This window comes from Oncorhynchus gorbuscha, linkage group LG06, assembly GCF_021184085.1.
Source record: "Oncorhynchus gorbuscha isolate QuinsamMale2020 ecotype Even-year linkage group LG06, OgorEven_v1.0, whole genome shotgun sequence".
NCBI classification, from domain to species: Eukaryota; Metazoa; Chordata; class Actinopteri; order Salmoniformes; family Salmonidae; genus Oncorhynchus; species Oncorhynchus gorbuscha.
The window spans coordinates 9,118,672-9,132,099 of record NC_060178.1 but is presented as its reverse complement, the minus strand read 5'-3'; the positions used below and the strand labels follow the sequence as shown (position 1 = coordinate 9,132,099).

The following is a 13,428-nucleotide window of genomic DNA, read 5'->3' as shown; positions in this document are numbered from 1 at the left end:
TGATGCCTTAGTGAAGAGTTGCTGTTGGACATTAGGTGAGGAGGAGCTAAGCTTTTCCTCAGCGCTGGCTTGTTTGTCCCTCAGCGCTGGCTTGTTTGTCCCTCAGCGCTGGCTTGTTTGTCCCTCAGCGCTGGCTTGTTTGTCCCTCAGCGCTGGCTTGTTTGTCCCTCAACGATGGCTTGTTTGTCCCTCAACGCTGGCTTGTTTGTCCCTCAGCGCTGGCTTGTTTGTCCCTCAGCGCTGGCTTGTTTGTCCCTCAGCGCTGGCTTGTTTGTCCCTCAGCGCTGGAGGTTATTTGCTTCAAATCAGAAATGACTACAGTGAAAATGGAAAAATGATTTTCACATGTTGGATTTTGGAGGAAAGATGCACTTTAAAAATTGGTATTTGTTTGTTTAGAAATAAATAGCTATATTTTAAGCAGTCCTGTGATCATTCTCCAGTTTTTCTATATCTCCTGTCTGAGGGAATTCGTTGAACTGTTTGAGCGGTTGCCCCCACTATTTTCCTAGACTGTGTCATTGTATAACTCAGTAACCAAGGTAACTACCGCACAGTGAGTCCACTTGTTGTGTTTCTTCTCTAGCTGCTCACTGACCTGCCTGATGACGTGTTGTTTCTTCTTCTCTAGCTCCACAAGCTGCTCACTGACCTGCCTGATGACGTGTTGTTTCTTCTTCTCTAGCTCCACAAGCTGCTCACTGACCTGCCTGATGACGTGTTGTTTCTTCTTCTCTAGCTCCACAAGCTGCTCACTGACATGCCTGATGACGTGTTGTTTCTTCTTCTCTAGCTCCACAAGCTGCTCACTGACCTGCCTGATGACGTGTTGTTTCTTCTTCTCTAGCTCCACAAGCTGCTCACTGACCTGCCTGATGACGTGTTGTTTCTTCTTCTCTAGCTCCACAAGCTGCTCACTGACCTGCCTGATGACGTGTTGTTTCTTCTTCTCTAGCTCCACAAGCTGCTCACTGACCTGCCTGATGACGTGTTGTTTCTTCTTCTCTAGCTCCACAAGCTGCTCACTGACCTGCCTGATGACATGCTGGAGGACAGCAGAGACTCCTCCTCTCCTGAGCTGGACTGCTCTGCCTGCAGCAACCCAGACACACGGAACAGGTAAGGTTATTTATTTTTCAGCCAGAGACAGAGATGAAATAGAGAGGGAGAATAGTAGCTGCAGCAGCAGAGGGAGAATAGTAGCTGCAGCAGCAGAGGGAGAATAGTAGCTGCAGCAGCAGAGGGAGAATAGTAGCTGCAGCAGCAGAGGGAGAATAGTAGCTGCAGCAGCAGAGGGAGAATAGTAGCTGCAGCAGCAGAGGGAGAATAGTAGTTTCAGTCTGGCTTTGTACTCACACACATGGTGTAGTATATGTGCACCAGCCTGTGGCATTGCCCGTTAGGTGGCGTTGCCCAGTCGGCCACACGTTTGAATGTTGGTACATTTAGCTAATAGTCATCATGGGATAATGCAGAACACAAATTATTCACAAGTTATTCAAATGTTCTCTCAAACAATAATCATCATTCCATACACCTTTTTAGTAGGACTTGTATTTTATTTTTGTATTGATTTCTCAGATCACAACAGCCTGCGTGGAATCGCCAACAAACTGAATGGTCCGATCACCAAACACCTGCCTCACGTGAAGAAGTAAGCATTTCAACAAACAATACTTTCCTTGTCAGTGATGAATGTGTGTCGTGGGTTCATATCGAGGTCTTGTGTTAAGTGTAATATCCAGGGACGTGTTATTTGCAACATATTTTCAAGGGAAAACAATATTGTCCTTTGCAGAACTATGAGAAGGACTATGACCACGGCTCCTACCATGAAGAGTACCCCTACGAGGAGGCTGCTGTCGTTGGGCAGATCAACAGCCATGCCAACCATGCCAGTCACCCCCAACAGGGTCACCCCCAGGCCTGGGACCAGCAAGGACTGACTGAGTACCAGCATGTACGTCATGTTTAAAAAAAACTTGAAATGCCCTAATAAATCACCAAGACGAGTCCTGAACTAAAAGGATGTTTCGAGGGATGTTTATCTCCTTTGGAAATGTTTCTTAGGCTTAATCTGTGTCTGGGAAACCAGCCCCAAGGTTTTTAATTATGAGCCAGAGACATATCTATTCTCTTCAAATGCAGCCCTTTATGATATTTTAGTTGCAACTGAAGTCACGCGGGGTTAAAAACAACAAACACTTTCATGTCCTCTCCAAACAGGAAGAGCAGCACTATGGCCATGGTGAGGGTTGCACATATACCAGCGTAGGTACTGAGCAGTCTGCAGCAGCCGGCCCTGATTTCTCCACGGAGGAAGGGGTGTATGGAGATGAGCTGTACCCACGTGGGGCTGTTCTCCCTGGGGTGGAGTACCAGAGAGTAGTGGGGGGCCATGGGGACGAGCAGAACTACGCTGGTGAGGATCAGAACAGCAGGAAACATGTCCAAGTGAGTGGGGTCATACTTGATTTTGTTTTTCTTTTTTTACTTCAAGATTTATTTTATAATATGTTTATTATTTTCCAATAAAAAATCAAAAAAAAAAAAAGACAGCAATACTAACAATGACATTCATTGTACTGTTGAATGGGATGGCCAATTTAGAGGACAAAACAAAACTTAACTCACACATACACAGAATAAAACTAAATCCTATTAGGTGGTACATGTATAAATATACAGCATATAGTCATTACAAGCAGTGTAGTTAAGCCAAAAATAGATATTGAGTGGAGTACAGCACAGAGTAGCAGCAGATCGTCATCCCAGTTATGAAGCGGGACTAGACCATTTATCCAGTATCGGCTGCCATATTTTGTAAAACATTGGACTTCTACTGGAAGTATTCAACAAGATTTTGACAAGTCGATTTATTTTATATATATAAAAAAATAATGTTTTTAAGGCCAGTAATGTGACTGCATGAAATGTGGCATTTAACTCAATTAGAATCATGTTACCAGTATTAATGCATTGAAATGCGTTAGTCTCTGGGCTGATCAAATGGATTTATTGTCTCACTGTTGTTCTGTTGTCTTCCTGTAGAAGTTTGACAGTGTGGGATCAGGAGACCGTTATAAGGCCAACTACAACCCCTACCAGCCTGCCATTCAGCCCAAGATGTTCAACTCCGAGGTCCCCCAACAGCAGCTTGACGACCACTATGACCAGCTGCAGAGAGACTTCCTGGACTCTGCACAGAGTAAGTCTTTTCACATTGTCTTGGTTGGATATTCATGATCTTTTGACAAAGTTGGCCAAAGAATTACATGACATTTCTTTTCTTTCTTTTTTTCAGATATTTTACTAGGATGTATGGAAAATTTGACCTGTTGTTATTTATTGCTAAGATAGGAGATTAATTGTTGTTGCGTGTGTCCCAGGTACTGCAGACACTCAGCAGCTAGCCCAGCTCCAGATCCTCAACAAGGCCCAGCTGAGACAGATCGAAGACCTGGAGCAGAAACTGGAGGATTCAAGACGCAATATGAGATACTTGGAGCATCAGTTTGCCATTGTGAGAGGTGTGTGGACACTGAAACCAGATGCTAGCATGCTACCTAGTTAGCTCAGTCTACTGACCCACTTCATGAACTGTTACGAGCGTGTGTAGTGGAAGTGAAAACTTACCCATAACATGTTTTCCTTAGATCTGAATCCTAATAGACAACCGACGCTCAACGGAGTCTCTTGCTCTGTTGGCTAAGAGGGGATGGCTACGAGCGGCATGTTTTGTTGTGGAAGGTTGTGAGCTCCAGGCCGTCTCATGGCAGAACTGAATGCACTCTGTTACACCTGAATACCTAGATGTTTCTCTCTCCTGTTCTCCCCCCTCTCCTCCCAGATGAGAAGGAGGGTCTGGCTGTGAGTCTGAAGGAGTCCTGCAGAGTGATGGAGGAGGCCAAGGAGAGAGAGGTGCTGCTGCAGACTAGCGTTACGTCTCTGGAGCTGCAGGTTCAGGCTCTTAATGACCGAGATCATGAGGTACGGTTGATGTCTGTTGATGTTACCATGACGATAATGTATTTTGGGTTGCATTTACACCTGGGTTGCATTTACACCTGGGTTGCATTTACACCTGGGTTGCATTTACACCTGGGTTGCATTTACACCTGGGTTGCATTTACACCTGGGTTGCATTTACACCTGGGTTGCATTTACACCTGGGTTGCATTTACACCTGGGTTGCATTTACACCTGGGTTGCATTTACACCTGGGTTGGATTTGCACCTGGGTTGCATTTACACCTGGGTTGCATTTACACCTGGGTTGCATTTACACCTGGGTTGCATTTACACCTGGGTTGCATTTACACCTGGGTTGCATTTACACCTGGGTTGCATTTACACCTGGGTTGCATTTACACCTGGGTTGTTGATGGGAGACCTGTATTCAATTTCTAGTCAGTTGGATTAGAAAGTTGTATCGAGGGCTGTGGCTGTCATGACATTTTGTCAGCCGGTTATTGTCCTGGTCTCATGGTAATTGACCGTTAATTAACAAACACATTTAGCATCTACAGGCCTCCACACACAGCCTACAAGCCCACTGACATCTACATTTGAAAAAGTTTAATAAATCCATGTAATATAGTCTACACCATCACCATAAATTGTTTTATTAATTTTAGGCAAAGTCAAAAGAAACATGATATGAATAAACCATTTATTTTAATTTCTTAACAACCTAATGAGTCGGCCTACCCTATTTTATATTAATTTTAGTCATTTAGCAGACGCTCTTATCCAGAATCACTTACGGTAGTGAGTCATTTAGCAGACTCTCTTATCCAGAGCCACTTACAGTAATGAGTCATTTAACACTCTTATCCAGAGTCACTTATAGTAGTGAGTCATTTAGCAGACTCTTATCCATAGCCACTTACAGTAGAGACACCCTCCTGTAGGTTTTGACTCCAAACCTACAGGAGGGTAGCTCTCTGGGAACAGGGTTCGAGAGCCCTGTTATAGACACTATGGTTGCCCCCCCAAGATTCACAATGGGGAGTGTGCAGTGCACACTATGGGAGAGGTGGTGAGAATAAGCCTGCGGGAATACAAGTGTCCGTGTGTCTGTGTGTGTGTCTGTGTGTGTGTCTGTGTGTGTGTCTGTGTGTGTGTGTGTGTGTGTGTGTGTGTGTGTGTGTGTGTGTCTATCTCCCTCCAGAACACCAAGAAGCAGCGTGTGGCGGAGGCAGCGGTGGACAGCATGCAGCAGCAGATGACAGAACTGTGTCGGTCAGACAGTCTGTCGAGACTCCGAGAGCAACACGACAGAGACCTAACAGTGGTCAGAGAGCAGCACGACGCCAAGCTGCTGGTGTTACAGCAGAGACTGGACACCTGCGATCAGGCCCTGGAAGAACAGGTCAGGACCCAGTGGAATTGATGTTGACCTCCATATTAACCAGTAAACATGATCACTTAGCGTTTGTTCTTTGGTATCACACTTGATTATTTGGATTATCATGAGCTAATGAGACATAGTAAGAGGTTCATACATACATTATGACAATGTAATGAATCTATTATAACCGAAGGCTTTAAAATAATCCGTGGTGAAATTTGCTGTATCGGTCCTGGGTAATCTCGGGTCACGATAGACTGTGAACCGAAGAGTTGTCACATTGCTGTCGGTGAATCCCGGACTAACCACTTCAGTGGCTGTGGTATCATCCAGGCGGAGGTGGTCCAGGGTCTGCGTGATCAGGTGAGGCAGCAGGACAGACGGAGAGAGGAGGAGCAGGTGGAGAGAGCAGGAGTCATCAACACTCTCACACAGCGCCTACAGGAGAGCCAGCAGCAGTGTGCCAAACTGCTACAGACTGGTGTGTGTCTGTGTGTGTCCGGGTCTGTGTCCGTCTGTGTCACCACCTTGGGAAATGCTTGTTGATGTCCACCACCTGTTTGTTGACGCCCCCTCTGTCCACCACCTGTTTGTCGACGCCCCCTCTGTCCACCTGTTTGTTGACGCCCCCTCTGTCCACCTGTTTGTTGACGCCCCCTCTGTCCACCTGTTTGTTGACGCCCCCTCTGTCCACCTGTTTGTTGACGCCCCCTCTGTCCTCCACCTGTTTGTTGACGCCCCCTCTGTCCTCCACCTGTTTGTCGACGCCCCCTCTGTCCACCTGTTTGTTGACGCCCCCTCTGTCCTCCACCTGTTTGTTGACACCCCCTCTGTCCACCACCTGTTTGTTGACGCCCCCTCTCTCCACCTGTTTGTTGAAGCCCCCTCTGTCCACCACCTGTTTGTTGACGCCCCCTCTCTCCACCTGTTTGTTGAAGCCCCCTCTGTCCACCACCTGTTTGTTGACGCCCCCTCTCTCCACCTGTTTGTTGAAGCCCCCTCTGTCCACCACCTGTTTGTTGAAGCCCCCTCTGTCCACCACCTGTTTGTTGAAGCCCCCTCTGTTCACCTGTTTGTTGAAGCCCCCTCTCCTCCACCTGTTTGTTGAAGCCCCTCTGTCCACCTGTTTGTTGAAGCCCCCTCTGTCCTCCACCTGTTTGTCGAAGCCCCTCTGTCTTCCACCTGTTTGTTGAAGCCCCTCTGTCCTCCACCTGTTTGTTGAAGCCCCTTCTCTCCTCCACCTGTTTGTTGAAGCCCCCTCTCTCCTCCACCTGTTTGTCGAAGCCCCCTCTGTCCACCTGTTTGTCGAAGCCCCCTCTGTCCACCTGTTTGTTGAAGCCCCCTCTGTTCACCTGTTTGTTGAAGCCCCTCTCTCCTCCACCTGTTTGTTGAAGCCCCCTCTGTCCACCTGTTTGTTGAAGCCCCCTCTGTCCTCCACCTGTTTGTCGAAGCCCCCTCTGTCCTCCACCTGTTTGTTGAAGCCCCCTCTGTCCTCCACCTGTTTGTTGAAGCCCCCTCTCCTCCACCTGTTTGTTGAAGCCCCCTCTCTCCTCCACCTGTTTGTCGAAGCCCCCTCTGTCCACCTGTTTGTGAAGCCCCCTCTGTCCACCTGTTTGTCGAAGCCCCCTCTGTCCACCTGTTTGTTGAAGCCCCTCTGTCCTCCACCTGTTTGTTGACGCCCCTCTGTCCTCCACCTGTTTGTTGAAGCCCCCTCTCTCCTCCACCTGTTTGTTGAAGCCCCTCTGTCTACCTGTTTGTTGAAGCCCCCTCTGTCCACCTGTTTGTTGAAGCCCCCTCTGTCCACCTGTTTGTTGAAGCCCCCTCTGTCCACCTGTTTGTTGAAGCCCCCTCTGTCCACCTGTTTGTTGAAGCCCCCTCTGTCCACCTGTTTGTTGAAGCCCCCTCTGTCCTCCACCTGTTTGTTGAAGCCCCCTCTCTCCTCCACCTGTTTGTTGAAGCCCCTCTCTCCTCCACCTGTTTGTTGAAGCCCCCTCTGTCCACCTGTTTGTCGAAGCCCCCTCTGTCCACCTGTTTGTCGAAGCCCCCCTGTCCACCTGTTTGTTGACGCCCCCTCTGTCCTCCACCTGTTTGTTGAAGCCCCTCTGTCCTCCACCTGTTTGTTGAAGCCCCCTCTGTCCTCCACCTGTTTGTTGAAGCCCCCTCTGTCCTCCACCTGTTTGTTGAAGCCCCCTGTCCACCTGTTTGTTGACGCCCCCTCTGTCCTCCACCTGTTTGTTGAAGCCCCTCTGTCCTCCACCTGTTTGTTGAAGCCCCCTCTGTCCACCTGTTTGTTGAAGCCCCTCTGTCCACCTGTTTGTTGAAGCCCCCTCTGTCCACCTGTTTGTTGAAGCCCCCTCTGTCCTCCACCTGTTTGTTGAAGCCCCCTCTGTCCTCCACCTGTTTGTTGAAGCCCCCTCTGTCCTCCACCTGTTTGTTGAAGCCCCCTCTCTCCTCCACCTGTTTGTTGAAGCCCCCTCTGTCCACCTGTTTGTTGAAGCCCCCCTCTGTCCACCTGTTTGTTGAAGCCCCTCTGTCCTCCACCTGTTTGTTGAAGCCCCTCTGTCCTCCACCTGTTTGTTGAAGCCCCCTCTCTCCTCCACCTGTTTGTTGAAGCCCCCTCTCTCCTCCACCTGTTTGTTGAAGCCCCTCTCTCCTCCACCTGTTTGTTGAAGCCCCCTCTCTCCTCCACCTGTTTGTTGAAGCCCCTCTCTCCTCCACCTGTTTGTCGAAGCCCCCTCTGTCCACCTGTTTGTCGAAGCCCCTCTGTCCTCCACCTGTTTGTTGAAGCCCCTCTCTCCTCCACCTGTTTGTTGAAGCCCCCTCTCTCCTCCACCTGTTTGTTGAAGCCCCCTCTCTCCTCCACCTGTTTGTCGAAGCCCCCTCTGTCCACCTGTTTGTTGAAGCCCCTCTGTCCTCCACCTGTTTGTTGAAGCCCCCTCTGTCCTCCACCTGTTTGTTGAAGCCCCCTCTGTCCTCCACCTGTTTGTTGAAGCCCCTCTCTCCTCCACCTGTTTGTTGAAGCCCCCTCTCTCCTCCACCTGTTTGTTGAAGCCCCCTCTCTCCTCCACCTGTTTGTTGAAGCCCCCTCTCTCCTCCACCTGTTTGTCGAAGCCCCCTCTGTCCACCTGTTTGTCGAAGCCCCCCTGTCCACCTGTTTGTTGAAGCCCCCTCTGTCCTCCACCTGTTTGTTGAAGCCCCCTCTGTCCTCCACCTGTTTGTTGAAGCCCCCTCTGTCCTCCACCTGTTTGTTGAAGCCCCCTCTCTCCTCCACCTGTTTGTTGAAGCCCCCTCTCTCCTCCACCTGTTTGTTGAAGCCCCCTCTCTCCTCCACCTGTTTGTCGAAGCCCCTCTGTCCACCTGTTTGTCGAAGCCCCTCTGTCCACCTGTTTGTCGAAGCCCCCCTGTCCACCTGTTTGTTGACGCCCCTCTGTCCTCCACCTGTTTGTTGAAGCCCCCTCTGTCCTCCACCTGTTTGTTGAAGCCCCCTCTGTCCTCCACCTGTTTGTCGAAGCCCCCTCTGTCCTCCACCTGTTTGTTGAAGCCCCCTCTGTCCTCCACCTGTTTGTCCTTTAGGTTCAGTCCAGGAGATGGGCCAGCTGCAACTGAAACTACAACAGACTCAGTCAGCCAAGACCATGAGTGACAACATGAACAAAGCCTTGCAGGTTTGTATCCAGAAATGTTTAATAATGTTTATCACGCAAACACTTCTACTTTTGTTTCTGCTTCACTTGTTGAGTTAAAATGTATTTAATTAATGTAAACGTATCATGTAAAACCGCTCTCCTTGGTTTCTATAGCAGATCAACCTGTTATAATACCTGTCATAAGCATTCACGAGACTTTATAATGCCTTCTTTAGTGGTTATAACACGTCTGTCACCTCTTGGTTTCTACAGCAGATCAACCTGTTATAATACCTGTTATAAGCATTCATGAGACTTTATAATGTCTTCTTTAGTGGTTATAACACGTCTGTCACCTCTTGGTTTCTACAGGATCTGACTGTGCAAATCAACCTTTTATAACCTGTTTATATATAAGGCTTTATTTATAATGCCTTATTATAGCAGTTATAATATGTTATGTTCCATTGTTTTTTTCTTCATCTCAGGAGGAGTTGTCTGAGCTGAAGGAGCAGATCTGTCTGTATGAGTCTGTTGTGAAACATGGAGTCCTTTCTGTTGAGGTGACCGGAGGAGATATCTGGGAGAACCAGCTGTCTGACTCCTATGTAGACCTGGGGATCAAGAAGACTCGCTGTGAGAACGGACGAATTCACAGGTACGCAATGTAACACTTGACTGTTGGTGCCCTCAGACATAAACTTCATGTTTCTATTTGGTTTCAGTTTCAGGGTTGAGGTCAATTCCATTTCATTTCAGTCAAATTCAGGAAGTTTAAATAAATGAGAAGTTAAAATATCAGTTTATTTTCCTGGAATTGAAAAAGAATTGAGGCCCCAACCCTGTTCAGTTTAATCAGCTCCAGACCGCCAGTGTTATCTATTAAGATACTTTATCAGGTGTATTGTTAGTGGTCCTGAATGGCTCAGTTGGTAATGGTGCTTGTAACGCCAGGGTCGTTGGTTCAAATCCCACAAGCACCACAAACATAATACAAACTTCTGCACGGTCTGTAAATTGATTTGGATTAAAAGGCCTTCTGTCCCGTAGCACTCCTCTGTTGGGAGTGTCTGAGCCCAACCCAAAGCTGCCCAGAGAGAAGGAAGACTTGGCTGTGAAGGAGCTCCGGGCAGAGTTACAGCGCTGTCTGGCCAGTCTGAAGGGAAAGAGGCAGAGGATCAGTCAGCTGCAGGACCATCTACGGGACTCACAGGGACAGGTTAGTGATGGGATTTTATTTTTTTCCTGAGGATTTTCAGGTCGCCCTCGCAAAAGAGGTTTCTAAACTCAAGGCTCTTTCCTGGTTAAATAAACATGAAATAAAGATAATTCCCTCTTCAGATTCATCCTCGAGTGTATAATTAAAACCCACATACCCCCATAATCAAAGTTCATATTTTCTTTCTTGTCTGGATCCCATCCTTGCAGGTGAATGAGCTACAGACCCAGCTACAGACCCAGCTACAGTCCCAGCTAGACCAGGAACAGACCAGAGACCCAGCAGAAACCAGACCAATGGACCCACATCCAGATGTAGCTTCCCAGAAAGAGCTGCAGGAGGACAGGCAGCGCCTACAAGAACGCCTCGAGGTTATTCCTCACTTGATAAAGATTCTAGAAGGCTTTTCACACTATTGAGCCGCACCAAGCTGAGCTCAACCAATCTGTGACAAGCCCATCAAGTGTAGTTCTGATTTGACGCGGTGGTGTGAAGATGGTATCTCTGTTTGAACTGAAGTCCCAATGCATGACAACTCCGTTGGTAGAGCACGGTGCTTTTGAAACGCCGGGATATAAAACATTGGACGTAATAAATGTATCACTAGTCACGTTAAATAACGCCACTTCATATAATGTTTACATAACCTACACTAATCTCATACAGTGGGGAGAACAACTATTATATAATATATAACAACTAATAACTAATTACTTTAAAAAATCATACAATGTGATTTTCTGGATTTTTGTGTTGGATTCCGTCTCTCACAGTTGAAGTGTACCTATGATAAAAATTACAGACCTCTACGTGCTTTGTAAGTAGGAAAACCTGCAAAATCGGCAGTGTATCAAATGCTTGTTCTCCCCACTGTATGTATATACTGTACTCTATACCATCTACTGTATCTTTCCTATGCTGTTCTGTACCATCACTCATTCATATATCTTTATGTACATATTCTTATTAATTCCTTTACACTTGTGTCTATAAGGTAGTTGTTGTGAAATTGTTAGGTTAGATGACTCGTTGGTTATTACTGCGCTGTCGGAACTAGAAGCACAAGCATTTCGCTACACTCGCGTTAACATCTGCTAACCATGTGTATGTGACCAATAAAATGTGATTTGATTTAGTGGGTTCGATTCCTGGGACCAGTCATATGTATTAAAAAAAATTATGTATGTATTTGAGTTCCTTTGCTTTGGATAAAAGTGTATTCTGAATGCCGTTATTATTATGATTTATCAACAGCTTTTTTTCCAGCTCGGTGTTACATTCTCATAGTTGTCTCTCTGTCGGTCCTCATCCCAGACGCTGGAGAAGAAGAACGTGGAGCTGAGGCAGAGGGAGGAGAAGTTGAAGGGGGCTAACTCAGAGCTGTGTACCAAGATGAGAGAGATGATTCAGGAACTGGACCAGGAGAAGCAGGAGGCTGCTCAGAGGTTAGTCTGGGGTGTTGCGGTTGGCAGATATGTGAATGTCTGTGTCCTGGCATCCCTAGAGAGAGAATAGTTGTATCTATATATAGCTGGTGTGCTGTATAACACAGATCAGTTCCTAATGGATACTAGTCATCATATGGGAAAATGAGCGACTGTGCAGGTGTGTAATGACTTATTGAACTATTACTCTGTGTGTGTGTGTGTGTGTGTGTGTGTGTGTGTGTGTCTCTCTCTCTGTGTGTGGTCCAGGTATGAGCGAACCCAGCAGCAGTTCAGAGATGACGTAGTGAACCGTGTTCGTTCAGAACTCACCCTGGAACACACAGCTCAGATAGATGACATCACGGCACACCACCAGCTGCAGATACAACAGCTACAGTAAGGGCTCCTGTGTGTGGCAACGGCTTGGCCCTGGGGTCAATTCCCACAGTGATCGCATATTACTTATAGGAGCAATTGAGGTTAAGTGCCTCGCTCAAAGGCACATCAACAGATTTCTGACCTAGTCAGCTTGGGGATTCGAACACCAGCGACCTTTTCGCTCTTAATCACTAGGCTACCTGTCGCCTGTAAGTTGCCACCTGTAAGTTGCCACCTGTAAGTCTCTACCTGCCGCCTGTAAGTCTCTACCTGTAAGTCTCTACCTGTAAGTCTCTACCCGCCGCCTGTAATTCTCTACCTGTAAATCTCTACCTGTAAGTCTCTACCTGCCACCTGTAAGTCTCTACCTATAAGTCTCTACCTATAAGTCTCTACCTGCCGCCTGTAAATCTCTACCTGTAAGTCTCTACCTGCCACCTGTAAGTCTCTACCTGCCACCTGTAAGTCTCTACCTATAAGTCTCTACCTGCCGCCTGCAATTCTCTACCTGTAAATCTCTACCTGTAAGTCTCTACTTGCCACCTGCATGTAAGTCGCTTCGGGTAAAAGTGTCTGCTGGGCAGCATATAAACCATACTCTGCTATCTGTCGGGAACAGTTTTTTAAAGAGGTCTCCTGTATAACCTCACCCACAATGATAATCCTTTCTTCTCTGGATAGAGCCAAGCTGTGTGAGGTGAATGGAGAGATGGTGGCAGTGCAGGAGTGCTACATCTCACTCTGCAAGGACAAAGACCGGCTGGAGGAAAACCTGCAGGGAAGAATGGAGGAGGAGGAGAAGAAGAAGAGGGACAATGAGGTATATAGTCTAGTACACACACACACACACACACACACACACACACACACACACACACACACACACACACACACACACACACACACACACACACACACACACACACACACACACACACACACACACACACACACACACATTTTATGAAGATGCTATATGAACAATAGCCTGGTCCCAGATCTGTTTGTGTTGTCTTATTTGCTTGTTGTCATGTGGATTTCGCTATAGAGCACAAACGGGTCTGGAAACGGGCTAGGAACGCTGGTGCAGAGAAAGGCTTTTTATTTATTTAGACATTGTGATAATTATTTTCTATATAAGACAACAGATAAGAAGTCTCCACACTGAACAAGAGGAATAAAACAAACAAATAAATTAAGAGAGAAATCAGAACGGACAGTGTGTCTACTGTATGTACGGAACGGACAGCGTGTCTACTGTATGTACGGAACGGACAGCGTGTCTACTGTATGTACGGAACGGACAGCGTGTCTACTGTATGTACGGAACGGACAGCGTGTCTACTGTATGTACGGAACGGACAGCGTGTCTACTGTATGTACGGAACGGACAGCGTGTCTACTGTATGTACGGAACGGACAGCG

At 47.3% G+C, this 13,428-nt stretch overlaps 1 protein-coding gene across 2 annotated transcripts in view; it reads left to right on the top strand.

The window, feature by feature from the left end:
• The window catches only part of cep152 (centrosomal protein 152), a 42,577-nt gene that overhangs the window by 8,305 nt on the left and 20,844 nt on the right, over positions 1 to 13,428 (top strand). For both annotated transcript variants that reach the window (XM_046352257.1, XM_046352258.1), the window contains 16 exons: positions 1,010 to 1,119; positions 1,582 to 1,654; positions 1,799 to 1,960; positions 2,227 to 2,454; positions 3,052 to 3,208; positions 3,390 to 3,530; positions 3,851 to 3,990; positions 5,174 to 5,374; positions 5,687 to 5,834; positions 8,927 to 9,018; positions 9,468 to 9,637; positions 10,030 to 10,198; positions 10,408 to 10,569; positions 11,513 to 11,643; positions 11,893 to 12,021; positions 12,685 to 12,823. In XM_046352257.1, the coding sequence (XP_046208213.1) occupies positions 1,010 to 1,119; positions 1,582 to 1,654; positions 1,799 to 1,960; positions 2,227 to 2,454; positions 3,052 to 3,208; positions 3,390 to 3,530; positions 3,851 to 3,990; positions 5,174 to 5,374; positions 5,687 to 5,834; positions 8,927 to 9,018; positions 9,468 to 9,637; positions 10,030 to 10,198; positions 10,408 to 10,569; positions 11,513 to 11,643; positions 11,893 to 12,021; positions 12,685 to 12,823 (2,352 nt within the window). The remainder of the gene's footprint in view (positions 1 to 1,009; positions 1,120 to 1,581; positions 1,655 to 1,798; positions 1,961 to 2,226; positions 2,455 to 3,051; positions 3,209 to 3,389; positions 3,531 to 3,850; positions 3,991 to 5,173; positions 5,375 to 5,686; positions 5,835 to 8,926; positions 9,019 to 9,467; positions 9,638 to 10,029; positions 10,199 to 10,407; positions 10,570 to 11,512; positions 11,644 to 11,892; positions 12,022 to 12,684; positions 12,824 to 13,428) is intronic.